Genomic DNA, 15,221 nt, shown 5'->3' on the forward strand with positions numbered 1-15,221 from the left:
TTCATGCTCCACCTCACCTCTGCCTCCCTCATTCAGACACTTCCCTCTAGACAACCACAAACTTGGCAGCACTAACAAACAAAAGCTCCAAAACACACCCTTTATGAATTATATGAATTTCCAGTAGGTTAACTTTTTGCTTTTATTGTCAATGAGAACTTCAGTGTGACTTTAGTTGGATACTAGAGCTTACCCATACCTAGCACACATTATGTACTTCAAAAATAAGATGGTTTTAAAAGGTAGAAGAGTAAAGTCATTTGGAAAACAAAATAGTTTTAGCACTAAAGAGTCATAGTGCAACCACTGGTTTAATCAAACAGCTACATTATATATATAATATTTAAAGAACATAAATATCCAGTAAATTCACTACAACATGAAAATAAAAGCTTCACATTCTTCCACACTTTTGAAGGACTGGGGACAAAGTGACAGACTGTTCAGCTTCACACACTTTGCTTAAGGGACTGGACATCACCTTTGCTATCACAATGGGAAGGTATGCTGCAACTATTCTAGAAGTTTCCCCAGAAAATTTAAAGCATTTATAATCACTGCTTCCCCACCCCCAGATTATATTTAGTGGACATGCACTACTAGTCTATACAATGCAACATTTCACCAGAAATTTATTAATCATGTTTTTCCTTAAAAACTGCCCCTGCTGTGGTCTGGAACTTGAAAACCTAGGTTTCATGTCAAAAAAACCACAAGTTTTTGAGTAACTTAAAGAAAGGAGCCTGTGCAGTTTTCACACTGGGACAAAGCTGATCTGGAGCAGCAGTGGGAAGGGACATGTATTTACAAGTGCTAGTCTTGACAGACAGAAGTGCTGAAAGGGGACTTCCTTCCCAAGAGAATCCCCAAGCATCTGAATACTTGGTACCATGTGCCAAAAACAGTCTTAACTGCAGGCAAGACAAAGAAGGAGCAACACTGTATTTTAGTTCAGAGTTCAAAGTGTATCACCTCTTGCCTCTCGGCAAGATTTTTTGCTTCTAGCTTCAGGTGCAAATAGGCAAAGGCTTCATCAGCAAGTCTTGCAGCCCAGGGGACTCCCCCAGTAACACCACTGCCCTTCAGACAGGATGCCAATATGTAAAGCAACCCCCACAAAGAGACAGCAAGGGCCAGGGTGAGGGAAGGAGAGTTGAACATGCAAATGAACAGTAGCTCCTGGACTCCACACAACAGCCTACTGCCAAGCTGGAAAACTTGAACCTAAATTTAAGACACTAAATGGTAAACTTTGTCAAGTACTAAAATTGTCTTCCAAAGTGCTATCATTTGTTAAAGCTATAGCAAAAAAAAAAAAAAAGGAAAAAGAAAATACAATCTTCGAACAGCTTATGGTTGGAGCCCTCCCTGCTGGAGCTGAAGCCCAGAACCTCAGAACTGGGGTGGCACAAATTGCACAGAGCAAAGCATTTTGATGTTGCATTATGTCCATGTGCTGGAATTGCTTTTTAAAAAATTGTCTTAGGATTGTTCTTTACAGAATACTCTTAATACATTCACAGTAAAAATCAGTTATTGTAGGGAACAGAGTAGGGCTGTAAAGCCTCCAGATTTTCTTCAGCTAAGCTTGTGAGGACAGGGTAATGCTGCAGCAGGGGCCAGATGGGAGCTGCAGTGTGCACCACACCTGGAATGTTCTACACGGGGAGGAGTTCTGGGGTTTTTTTGAGTGAAATACTCACTAAAAAAACAATCTCAGGAACCACCTTGCACTGATGTATTAAGCCCAGTAAACAGCAAGGTTTTAAAGTGACGGTTTTCTCACTTCAGCTCTATTTGTTCACAAGAAAATAGTTCACAAGACTAGTAAATCTTTTCCAGGGAATCTGATGTCCTCGAGCTGCCAGACTATCATAAATCAGTTCTCTATCTTTTACATGGATAACCATTAGCAAATTACAACATTTAACACATTCCTTGGCATATGATACTATTGAATAGACTGACTTAGCCATCCAACGCTCAATACTTCACAGAGGCTACTATAAGTGTGTCAAATGTATTAGAAATCCAGATTGACCTGGACAAAATGAAGACATTCCAAAGCGGAACACTCGTTCAGTTATCATGCATCAGGAACTAAAAAGCATGTCAAACACTGGGATGCACAGGAGAAGGTCATTTAGTCTCCTACGGGAAAACCAAAAACCCAACGCAAAGACTAAATTAAATACAACCCAGAATACTGTCTAATCATTAATAAGTATACTGAGAGAGCCTGAAGGCATCATGTGTGTTGTCCATGAATGGTGGTGCCTTCTTTTAATATTAAAGAAGTCATAGCTATAAAAAGTTAGTTTCATCTCACTCTTCCAGCACAGCTTATTTATGTTCCTTTGTGGGTGCATAGTACAGTTCCATGGGTTTGTTCACTTTCCAGTACTTCTCACTGACCAGTTCCAAGGAAAATGACCCATTTAATACCTAGAAGAGAAGACCAAAACAGAAATTAAGTCAATCCAGAGGCATACTGTTGAAATCAGGGGAATGCACTGACTGATGATGTGGCACAAGTAATTCGCTAAACCACTCGGCGCAGAAAAGCAGCAATGCAGGCTGTTCTGAACTCCTGCTGGTGGCACTAATACAGCACTGAACAACACACTTGCAAAGTGAAGCTAGTTGTAAATAACTCCTTGCTGCAAGCAGAGGGAGTGGTAGATGTGTATTTACACCAGCAGCATTTCTGCTTTTGTCTAAGGGATAATCTGTAGCCAGGTTTGAAAGCTGATTCTTCTTGCAAAGAAGATTCTGATTCTTCTTGCAAAGCACTTGCCTAGCTCTTAACCAGAAGACTTGTTTTATTCAGATAAATGCCCAAGTATAAGACCAGGCTCAATCTAATCGTGCCCTGTTACTGTACCTGTATCTTCTGAAGGGATTCTTCCCTACGTGTGCTCGCAGCTGTTTCATAGTGGAACATTGGAAGGCTGCACAGAAGTGGAGAAATGCCACTGTGCAGTAGACACTACCTGGTGCTAGTTATCTGCTCCTGAAACAAGATTCTCAAATTAAGTAATATTTTTCTTCTTTAATCTCAACTGTAAGATGATGGTGTCAGTCAGTGAGCAGCTGCTGCCAACACTGGCTTTTCCCAAGCAGTTGACACGCCTCCTTTTCTGCTACCCAAGCTTTTGCTTTGTGTTTTCCTAAAAAGCAGCTGATCTGCTTCTACATAAGAAACCTGGCACTATGAATTTCATCTCTAAGCCAACTCAGGGAAGGTCCAGCTGAGTGGATTTTAATCAAAGACATGTTGATGCCCACTGCTACTCTTTGACAGCAGTTCTACTTACAGTGAACTGCCCGTTGGCCGTAGCAATGTAGATGGTGTACTGCTTCTCACTGGCCGTGTCAAGGTTCATCTGGTTTGATTCTCCTTTGCTCCGAAGCTCCTCCAAAGCCAACCTCACAGCCAGGTACTTGGACAAGTGATCCACGGTGGCATTGCCTGAGGTCTTGATATATCTGCAACAACCACCACAAAGATAATCAAAGACATCCGAGTTGCAGGTATGGAGAAAAGACACGTGGAGCACCCCCAGATATGAAAGGCCTCTAAAGAAGTTCACAAACAGGAGCATTAATGGCTTCACCCAAGATGCACAAGCAGTTTACCAAATTATATTGCTCTGAAGTGTCCTTAGATCTTTTTGACACTTCTCCCACAGGCCCTCCTGCTCTTTGTAACTTTGTAAAGAGCAGACAGCACTGTCCTCTCATCTGCTAGAAATGAAAAAGCTGGTAACAGGTTGTCAAGGATTTAGAGAATTACTCAGACTGCTGAGATACAGTCTTGAGTGCCTGGAATGAAAGCTCTACATGGGACACTCAGCACCTTGCTACTCCTCCTATTGTCTCCACTATCTGTCTCACTTTAATTCTTCACATGAGAATTCAAGGCTGACAGGAACACTGAGGCCTCTCCCAGAAGCTCAGCTTTCTCTTTGCCATTCAGAACAAACCTCAGAACTCTGTTGCAATTCCAAACCAAAAAGAAAACCTGGCTGAAGCTCTCAGTGTCTTTGTAGGCACTGCAGAGAGAAAAAGGCAGATCTGAGGAAAACTCCATGAGACTGCTCATTGCTGTGATCCAAAATTTGCAGTCTGTGTGGACTGGACCATGAACAAAAAAGTCAGGAAAAGCTTCAGCCTACAAATCCTGCTGACACAAAGCTGCTCTGAAAACTGCTGGCACTTAAACTAGGTTCTTTTATTCCCAAAGAATCTTAGAATAGTAGAAAGGGTCTGACTTTGTACTATCGTCCTAGTACCTACTGTGAGCTGCAATGCTAGAAACACTTAAAACCATGTTCATTTGTGATCAAAGGCTTAACACAGATTGTCACTGCATTGATAATGGCTGAGCAGTACCATCTACCTGACTGGCAGTGGCAACAGGGAAAGAATGCCTAAGGTCACACAGCACGAGGTATGACCCCAGCAAATTGATTTCAAAAAGCCTCAAGGAGTGACCGACAACAGAACCACCAGAACACAACATGACAAGGAACAGAAGACATTTACCTTGTCTGTGCACTGTCATCATTCTCCATGAGGGTTGGATGAGGCCTGAAGACTAACTCGATCTCACTAGCACCGTCCATCACAGGGTCAATAGCCACTGTGGTGTTGTTATTGTCCAGTTCCAGCCCCGAGTCATCTGACGTTTTGGTCCTCTTATTGCTGGGCCCTGCCTCCTGGTTGCTGTGTGTCGAGGCATTGCTGCAGTGGGAACTGTCACCATTATCTTCTGCTCCACTGCCGTTCTCAATCTGTTGCTTCTTGCCCCTCTGTAGCCTGATCAGAAACGGGCAGAAATAAACCCTGATCTGCAGTCAGACTTCACCCCAGGTACAGGCCCACAGGCTTGTGCAGCTTCTCCCTCCCACCTTCTGTCAGGCCAGAAGTTGGACAGGTGCATGTGCAAGCACTGAACTTCTCAGAGATAAAAGTAACCTAATAATGCATTCTTAAGATACTCACAGGTTTTTTCCCTATCCCTCAAACACTTTGTAGACATTTTTTAAGACCATTTTTTTGCTTCATACAGCTCTTTTTCAGGCAATTTCAGACCATTCTTTTCATCTAAATATGAATCCACATGTGATTAAAATCTACATTGTACCGTGCTGCACCACAATGTAGTTTGGGGCCTCTGTCCCAGCTGGCTCTCTTGGGTTTAAATACATGTCCTGAATTTCACTTCTGAATAAACACTCTTATGTTCCAGCCTTGTGAACTAAAGTTCTGGCATGATGTGCATTTATTTGCATGCAGTGGTAACGTGTTGGTGCAGAATTCATTGTATGACAGTTTATTACCTAAGAAATCAGCCATCATTTGGCTAAGGTGAAACCTGCTGTCTACATCAGGCTGCTACAGACCTTGCAGGGAGCAATACAAAGGCTTCTATCAGTAGACAAAAGGTTAAAAAGTATTTTGCCAGAGGTTAAACATTATTTTGTCAGACTTCAGAGGAGAGATGAGGAATCCCAAGGTACACAGGGAGCCAGGACAGACACCGTATTTTTAGTGTTAAGGCCAACAAGTTTACACGTGGACAGAGGAAATGGTCTCAAGTTGTGCCAGGGGAGGTTTAGATTAGATATGAGAAGAAACTTCTTCCCTGAAAGTATAAACACACAGGCTGCCCAGGGAGGTGGTTGAATCACCACCCCTGGAGGTGTTTAAATCCTTGTAGATGTGTTGCTGAGGGACGTGGTTTAAGCACTGGGCTTGGTAGAGTTAGGTTATGGTTGGACTTAGTGATCCTAAAGGGCTTTTCCAACCAGAGGATTCTGTGGTTCTGTGAAATTAGATAGATTACGTACCTGTTCATAGCCTGAATCTTTAATCCCTCCTCAATGCTGTGACTTAGAGCTTGCTGGTTATTGTGTTTGCTGATTCTTGCCAGCACTCGCTCCTGGTGAGCTTCGTATTCATCTCGGCTTGGGTAAATTTTACTGATGAGAGCATCAAAATTGGGATCTGGTCTCAGTGATCGTTTTGAAACCAGCTTTTTACGACACGTGGGACATTCTTTGTTGCTGGACATGAACAAGAAGGAAGAAAACCAAAATAACTCCCCAGTAATAGTAGAAAGTTTGCCTTAATGCTGCAACTCCTAGTCAAAGTGCTCACTAAGACTCAGTATCAATAGTACATCTGGAATGGGGCTTCAGTCTTTTAACAGGTCAGGTACTTCCAGGTATTTAAACAAAAAACCCAAACACATACCCCCCTGCTTTTTTTACCACCACCCCCACCCTTTTTTTTTTTTCATAGTATGTTTAAGCAAACTGTATTTAGACTGAAGAGTTCTAAAGTTTCACTCTGCAAACCAGTTCTTCCCCTAACCCTCTGGGTAGATTTTCACCTAGAAAAAAATGCATCTCTAGTGGGAATTATATTAAGGCAGAGTCTTTCTAGCACTCAAGAGGACAAGAAAAAAAAAAAATTAAAAAAAAATATTAAGGAACCTATTCTGTGGTTGAAGCACTAATTACTGGGGAAAACTGAAACAATCTTCTCCTTCCTACCACGTTATTCTCATTTAACTAAAATGTTGGGTTCACACATTTTTTTGCCTGTAAGAGGCCTCAATAGCTAAAAACTGGCATCTTCGGTCTTGATGGTTTGCTTGTTTCCCTCTGATGTGTTTTTGCTAATTACTCATCAGAATTTACACAGACACAGCAAGTTAAGTGTGACCTCTGAACAAGGTAATTGCCATTATCAGGAATAGATACATCACTGACTTAATCTCTGTTGGTTACCTCAGATTTCTGTTGCTTTTGGGAAAATATGAACTTGTAATTGAAAAATTCCAGAAAAAACTACTTGTACTTCAGTGTAGGTTGTTTCAGTAGCAAAGCCTGGAAGCAGGACTGCTGAGAGGCCACACAATTTGCAATTTATTATTAGGAAAAGGAAGACTAAGGGAAATGAGACTCATTTTTGTAAGCTATGTAGTATAATTTTGTTTGGCTGTTACTGAATTGAAAAAAAAAAAAGAAAAAATAGAAGATAAAAGGGGTTTTAAACTGCTTGCAACAAACAAAAGTTAGGGGGTGATTTTTCATTCAGGGCAAAAAGTAAGTCTGCTCTGCCAGAGATGGCTGAACACCCAGGAACAAACTATGAAAGATGTGCCACACGTTCAGAACCTGGCAGTGCATGGGCACTTGCTCCACATCAGCACCCAGGACTGAGAGGCTTTCCTGGGTCACACTTTCCTCTCAAGTGAAATCCCATTTCCCTGCAATAATACTGACATACCCACTCCTGAGGGCTGTGATGATACAGTCGGCACAGAAGCGATGCAAACATTCTTTTGTGGTCATGGTGTTTTTTAACATATCCAGGCAGATGGGACACATCAATTCACTGTGCAGGCTCCTGGGTGACACCACGATTTCCAAGCCATCCGTGATAGCTTCCTAGCATAAAATAGAAGCTCTTTACACAGAATTGAGTAACTTCTTCACAAAACCTGCATGTTTTACTGTTCTTTTTAAAGAGAATCACACTAAAAAGACCATACACAACCACACTGAGCACAAACCCGTGCTCCTAAAGAAAGGAAAAAAGAAAAAACAATAACATATTTATTGTTTTTTAATATTACGAGAGAGGTTTTGTTTTGAAAATATCCTATCGTTTAGAATAGGCACTTAACACTCCTAAAGGAAAATCTTAAAAAGTCAAGCTTCACCTTCTGAAAGGTATGAAAAGAAGCCAGAGGTGTTACCTGGGGTGTTCTTTGCAGTTCGTACAGACTGAGCTCCCAGGTTTTGCTCAAGGGCTGCGTCCCGTTGGTCTGCACGGCTTGAGACATGGCTGGGAAGGAAAAGAGAAACAAGTTGCACACTCATGTCCATCTGGCTCCAGGAGCAGCCAGCAAGAGCAGTGGCCCCAGGCCCATGCCAGCAGTGCCAGAGCACAGGAGAACACTTGTTCATCCCAGTGCCAGGCTCTGCTGCGCTGCACAGGGATAATCCCCTGCTCTGTGCTGCTCCAGAGGAATGGAGGGAGTCAGCCAGCCATGAACGCTCTGCAGAAATCAATTAAGGTTGTTAAACAAAAGCAACATGGAACCAAAGGCCATAAAACTTGGGCTGTGTGGTGAGAAAGCTGCAAGTGGCACCTGATGGGGAAACACAAAGCAGCCACTTAAGAGACTTGCATACAGGTCACACGGGGTCCTTCCTAACTGAGCAGGAGGGCAAAATGATACACACAGCTGAACACATGCCCTGGAAGCACACTTTTCTTTTTCCTCCTGAAAATACATCACTAGGGCTTTCCCACCAGAAGTTCTGGGAATACTGAAAGACCCAGTGAAACCCAGTCACTGGGTCAGTTCCATCAAGAGGTCTGGCTTTCCTGAGCCTTCCCACCAGGCTTCAGCAGACATGCTCTGAATTTGCAATGACAAGGGGGCAGGGTGGGGAGTAGGAAGTTTTTAAGTTCCAAAACCCAAATAATTTACATGTTCTTGGGGCTTCTTGTGCATCAGCAGTGGTAGGCAGGGATTCCTGGAAATGGACAGGGCTAAAAATAATGACACTCCACAGATGACTGCTGCAGTCCCCAACCACTGCTGCAGAATTCACTTACAGGCAAAGGCACCTTTCCATCACAAAAGACTCCACATAAATAAAGCAAACACACACACAAAAAAAAGAAAAACAAACAAAAAATAGATAAACTAATGCTTTCCCATTCAAATACTGGGGTTATTGTACAAGGTTGTGCAAAACTACTACACATGGTCACTGCAGACATGAAAGAAAGTGAGGTTTGGGTTGAAAGGGACCTTAAAGATCTAAATCCAACCCCCTGCATGGGCAGGGACACCTCCCACCAGCCCAGGCTGCTCCAAGCCCCATCCAACCTGCCCTTCAACACTGCCAGGGATGGGGCAGCCACAGCTTCCCTGGGCAACCTGGGCCAGGCTCTCACCACCCTCACAGGGAAGAAAATTATGTTTCTGAACAGAAAATATTTTCACTCTAGAGAGAAGGGGAAATCCTCCCCATCTCTCAAAAAATGCCTGCCTTGAAGCAGGAAAACTTATGCCAGGCACTGTAGTACATTTGAAAAAATGAATGTAACCATCTAAGAGGCAGGATTGCAGCTGCAGACATTTCTAGTGGGTGGAAAAAGCAGAAATGCTTTCTTTGTAACTTTTTTTAATCTAGGTTTGTATTCCCAGACACTTCAAATCAGCAGCCAAATGCAGATTCTATTGGCACCTACCAGGTACATTATAATGCAGCTTCCAGTTTATCAAGTTTTGTATGAGAAGGGTCAGCCTCTCTGGAGAACAAGGTTTCTTTATAAGTTGTAATTAATTATTATGGGAAAAGTGAGAGAAGCAGTGCAGCAAAGATGATTATATCTACTTTTATCCAGGCACAGAAATTGGAGTTTTCTCACCTTATGGAAAAAGGAGGGAGGAGGAAATAAAGCCTAACATAAAGTAGCCATGTCCACTGTGATGTCTAATAAGTAACAATGTCCTGAAGAGGCACCAAAAGAAATAATCAGGAGCTGACAGACCATCAGCTCCAATTTTTGCTGTCCATATATTGTGCCCTAAAAATACAGTTTACTTGGCTCAAGAGAACATGTTCCTCTGTGTGGATCAGAACAGTAAGATGCCCAGCTAGGACCTTACCAACCCATTACAAATGAGAAGCCACCAGGGCCCAGGTGCAGACTGGCAGCTCCCAGTCTGGCCAAGCACTGGACTGGCCTGGCAGGGTTCTGGGCATTTTATTTAAATTATTTAGAGTTATGAATAATTATTAATTTAATAAGGGTATTAGGTGACAGATCTCAGCAAAGAAGCAATGTTGAAAAGCATACTAGTGGCCAAGAAAGGAAACAGTATTTCACCATGATCTAATTTCCACTGTTACTGAAGGTTAATTCCAGGCATACAAGAAGTCAGGTCCTTTGGAGTGTTTGTTGTGTGCTGTTGGCAGTTGATTGTTCTAGCAAAGGCCTGACATCATCTTGTGTTTGCACTGGATACTACTCAAGTGCTTTTAAAGCTGACACATTTCATTATCTTTTCTAATACTGAGGGAAATCTGCTCATCAAAAAAAAAACTGAACCACAGTCAGACTGCAGGTTAAGACACCTGAGTCCCAGTAAATCCAGGCTCCCTGAAGAGAAAAGCCAGCTCCTGACATGGCACAGCTCCATCACAGCAAAGGGCTCATCTGAGAGGTGCCCAGGGAAGGGGGCACAAGAGAGACCTTGCCTCAACTTGCATGTTTGTACTTGCTACCACAGAGCAGCAGCTCTGGGGGTGCCAGGCTGCCAGCACACCTGTGCCTGGGGCACAAGTGCATTAACACTAGCACTGATACTGCAGCCTTGCCTGCAAGCCCAAGGCTACACTGCAGAAGTGCTGTGATCAGTAATGGACCAGCTTTGTTCTAAAGGCTCCTCATCCGAGATGCTGAAGGTTTCATTCTCACCCTAGGGTGAGGGCAGTGAACTTTCAAACATTAAGGGGAAAAACACTGGCCTTGAAGCTAGCTGAGAGCTGGAGAAATCCACACAGTGCACTTTGTCACTAGCAAACACCTCCTCTGCCATGTAGTTAAAAATCTGAGAAGCAGTAGAAACATGGTCAGTTCAAACATGCTGAAAAGCAAATAAATCACCACCACCAAAAATCACACCAAGTTTTTCATCTGCTTGATGATTAATAGAGAAGCCTCTGATTATTAGGTTCTTCAGAAATAAAATAAACCCAAAAAGCTTCTATCACAGCACAATTTCATACATTTTCTAATTTTTTTACCTCTATGACTTATCTGTACCCTCTGGATACAAGAGGAAACAACCAGTCACACAACAGCAGGGCAATATGAAGGAGAGAAGCCACATTCCTGCAGGTAGATCAGACATCTTTCTCTTGGAGCCAGTGACAAGTACTAGTTGTTGTGATTTGTGCTGTAGCCAGAGGGCTAAGTCATTAAACCCCCCCCCAAACCAATATTCTAAGGACACCTGCTGTCCTTCAAGACTGACTGAATCTTCAAGCACAACAAAACTAGGCACAAACTTTGCAGCTCTGCCAGGAGGGAGCCAGAGCTGACTGATACAAGTATTACTAGTCTGAGAACCTAAGATGTTACAAATCTCTTCAGTTTTATTCCTTGCCTCTCCCCAGGTCCAAACAGTGTATGAAAAAGGGAACCAAGCTAACGTGTAGCTTGTAACCTGCCTAGTTGCTTGGTGTCTGTTCTAGAAGAAAACTGGAAGATGTGATGGGGGGATTGTCAAAATTGTCAGAGCGGGTACAGGATGTAGCCAGGATGTTTCTCAATTCTCCACCTTGGCAGAAGGCTAAAACCAAATGAAAACAAAACCCACCTGTGCTGTTCTTAAGGAGCTTTTTGATCAATTTTATATAACCAGGCTTTATCCACAAGTTGAATAGTTCCCTAACTAGAGCTGGGAGAAGAGCCTGCCCGCTTCAGTGAAAAGCCCTGCATCATTTCATTTGAAAGATGTGCAATTTAAGCCTGATTTCCTTGGAAAACAGGGCTTATGCAATCTCATGCTCTCTGCTCATCCATCTGTAGACTATTTTTCAGAACAAATTTGAAGACAAACGGCTGGGGTTTAGAAACATAAAACCAGAATAGTCCTGTTAATGAAGCACGGGAAAACAGGCAGATAGTTACAGCAAAAACAAAACAGTATGAAAGATGTGATCAGAAAAGCCCCTCAGGTCTCCTGCAGGGTTACTGACAGGGAATTTATGCTGGAGAGCCTTTCCAACATGCTTAGAAAAAGTCCAGCAGGGCAACATCCGTACTCATCACACACCATACGCACTTCACAAACTCTTAAACTGGAATACACTTCAATATTTGCACAAACACAGTCATGAGTCACAGTAGGTCGGACATATGGGTATCCCATTCCTGAAACTATCCAGTAAAAATCCAACTGGCAACAAGAAGACTTCAGGCCACTCAGAGCTGTGGGCAGATGGGCTGTTCTGGCTATAAGGCAGCCAAGGAGCTTCGACTGGTCTTATCTCTCAAAATTTGTCATTTGTGAAAAGTTACATTTGAACTAACCTTAATGGAGATCCTGCTGTAACCAGGGAACAGAGAACTTTTCTTCCAGGTAACATCCAGAGCCTCCTCTCAACCTAAATTATGCCTGTTTTAGCCCAGGCAAAGGCTGAAGAGCAACTACCCGCATGGCTATGTCAGCACACCTTGGGATCAGAGAAAGGGTGGGATGGTATCAAGCAGCTGGAAGAGATAACCCACAAACCCAGCTCAGGTGTGGCCACAACCCTACCAGCTGCTTTTTAACTTTAAACAGGGTACTGATCTCTCATACTTTCATGAAAAAACACTTTATTTGGCAGGGGGAGGAAAGCATCAGGCTCTTTAAAAAACATATACACATTTTTTACACGGTGTTAAATCTTTAGAAATGAACTGATTTTTGTTCCAAGTTTTAAAAGGTAAATATTTAGATTTAAAATAGTAAGAGAGTTAGACTTCTGTTTGGTATGCCAAGTTCAACAGCACCTTCAACCATTCTAATTTTTTTTTTTTTCCAAAGGATTAGTTCCTTTAAAAACAGGCATTATAGTGCAGGTACTTTGGTAGCTTAACAGGATTAGAGTTTTACCTTTTACTCTCTCCGATACTGTAACTAGTATTAGGGACAAATTCCATGCTTTGACCAAGTATTCAACTCTATCATTCATTTCAATTTATTCAATTAAAGCATTCTGAAGTGTGAGGGGTTTTTTCTGCTTTTGCTTTCTGGCTGAGAACTTGATTTTGAAAAAAAATAATTCTGGAAAGACATTCAAAGAAATTAATCTTCAATGCAGTTCACTGGCAGCTCAGGTTGTTTTACATTCAGTTGTAATCTAGGACAACTACCACTAGATTACCATCTAGTACTTTTAGTATGCACACTTTTTTCAAGTTTTTTTCATCTCTGGATCTCAAAATCCCTGGGAGACAGTTGAATTGGGTTCTGGCCTGGAGCTCCTTTTGTTCCCAGCTCCAAAATTAACTGCTGGATGATCCTGAACAAGTATGTCACTGCATTTGTCTCTGTCCCTCCTTCCTCTTCTGCTTGTTTACTCACATTGTCACCACTCTCCAAATTGTCTCTGGCTACCTTTAGTTTGCACTCACTATAATTATACACTGAGCTCAACAGGGGATAAGCTCGAGGAGGGAGTGTCTTACTGATGTGGTTTTAGTTCATTCAGCTATCAGTCCTTGGCCTCTCAGCATCAAGTTTCAATGTCACAAAGGCCCTGAACTGGCAAGGTTTTCACTTCTTTGTATTTGCAAACTGAATTCCATATTGTATCAGCCATGTGTACAGTCCTCTCTGCTGACACCCTCAGTCATGACCTGTGCTAACAACAAATTCAGCACATTCAGAGCTCAGTGGGAAGGCAGCACCTCCACAGTGCAGCTCACCCCCAGCAGGCAAGGCTCGAGTTGCCAGTCTTGCAGACAACCAAGACGCAAGATATGATTTGGTATCCATCCATCATCATCTTGTACAGTCATTAAAACCCCATTCAAAATCTTCAGGAGCTTCTTCTGTGGCCTCACACCAGGAGCCACACATAAAGCCACAACGACATACGCTACCCAAACCAAAAAGAGGAAGCATTTGCCATGACAGGAAGCAAACAGACTGGCAGAATGAGTTGCCTCAACTACCTGTTGAGCAGTGTAACACATAGGGGAGACTAATGCTGTACTGCAAACATAAAAGCCACAGCAAAAGGATCACTAATAAAAGGTCACTTCAGAGAGGTTGTGGGATCTCCCCTCTTGGAGACAGTCACACTCGACATGGGCATGAACCTCCTCTCACTGACCCTTTTACCAGGAGCTTGTGCTAGATGATCTTTGGAGGTAAACTGGAATACACTTCAATATTTGCACAAACACAGTCATGAGTCACAGTAGGTCGGACATATGGGTATCCCATTCCTGAAACTATCCAGTAAAAATCCAACTGGCAACAAGAAGACTTCAGGCCACTCAGAGCTGTGGGCAGATGGGCTGTTCTGGCTATAAGGCAGCCAAGGAGCTTCGACTGGTCTTATCTCTCAAAATTTGTCATTTGTGAAAAGTTACATTTGAACTAACCTTAATGGAGATCCTGCTGTAACCAGGGAACAGAGAACTTTTCTTCCAGGTAACATCCAGAGCCTCCTCTCAACCTAAATTATGCCTGTTTTAGCCCAGGCAAAGGCTGAAGAGCAACTACCCGCATGGCTATGTCAGCACACCTTGGGATCAGAGAAAGGGTGGGATGGTATCAAGCAGCTGGAAGAGATAACCCACAAACCCAGCTCAGGTGTGGCCACAACCCTACCAGCTGCTTTTTAACTTTAAACAGGGTACTGATCTCTCATACTTTCATGAAAAAACACTTTATTTGGCAGGGGGAGGAAAGCATCAGGCTCTTTAAAAAACATATACACATTTTTTACACGGTGTTAAATCTTTAGAAATGAACTGATTTTTGTTCCAAGTTTTAAAAGGTAAATATTTAGATTTAAAATAGTAAGAGAGTTAGACTTCTGTTTGGTATGCCAAGTTCAACAGCACCTTCAACCATTCTAATTTTTTTTTTTTCCAAAGGATTAGTTCCTTTAAAAACAGGCATTATAGTGCAGGTACTTTGGTAGCTTAACAGGATTAGAGTTTTACCTTTTACTCTCTCCGATACTGTAACTAGTATTAGGGACAAATTCCATGCTTTGACCAAGTATTCAACTCTATCATTCATTTCAATTTATTCAATTAAAGCATTCTGAAGTGTGAGGGGGTTTTTCTGCTTTTGCTTTCTGGCTGAGAACTTGATTTTGAAAAAAAATAATTCTGGAAAGACATTCAAAGAAATTAATCTTCAATGCAGTTCACTGGCAGCTCAGGTTGTTTTACATTCAGTTGTAATCTAGGACAACTACCACTAGATTACCATCTAGTACTTTTAGTATGCACACTTTTTTCAAGTTTTTTTCATCTCTGGATCTCAAAATCCCTGGGAGACAGTTGAATTGGGTTCTGGCCTGGAGCTCCTTTTGTTCCCAGCTCCAAAATTAACTGCTGGATGATCCTGAACAAGTATGTCACTGCATTTGTCTCTGTCCCTCCTT

The 15,221-nt window shown here is 42.4% G+C and overlaps 1 protein-coding gene across 1 annotated transcript; it reads right to left on the reverse strand.

Annotated features, from left to right (window-relative positions):
- Positions 1 to 2,189: 2,189 nt before the first annotated feature.
- On the reverse strand, positions 2,190 to 7,895 carry RNF2 (ring finger protein 2). The gene is made up of 6 exons (XM_009997849.1): positions 7,775 to 7,895; positions 7,303 to 7,463; positions 5,856 to 6,071; positions 4,549 to 4,821; positions 3,318 to 3,489; positions 2,190 to 2,445 (listed from the first exon to the last, which is right to left on the reverse strand). Exons 1-6 carry the CDS (start codon positions 7,859 to 7,861, stop codon positions 2,344 to 2,346), a joined length of 1,011 nt encoding a protein of 336 aa, XP_009996151.1. The 5' UTR covers positions 7,862 to 7,895; the 3' UTR covers positions 2,190 to 2,343.
- Positions 7,896 to 15,221: the final 7,326 nt, after the last annotated feature.

Source organism: Chaetura pelagica, unplaced genomic scaffold (assembly GCF_000747805.2).
Source record: "Chaetura pelagica isolate M959 unplaced genomic scaffold, ChaPel_1.0 scaffold655, whole genome shotgun sequence".
In the NCBI taxonomy this organism is placed as follows: Eukaryota; Metazoa; Chordata; class Aves; order Apodiformes; family Apodidae; genus Chaetura; species Chaetura pelagica.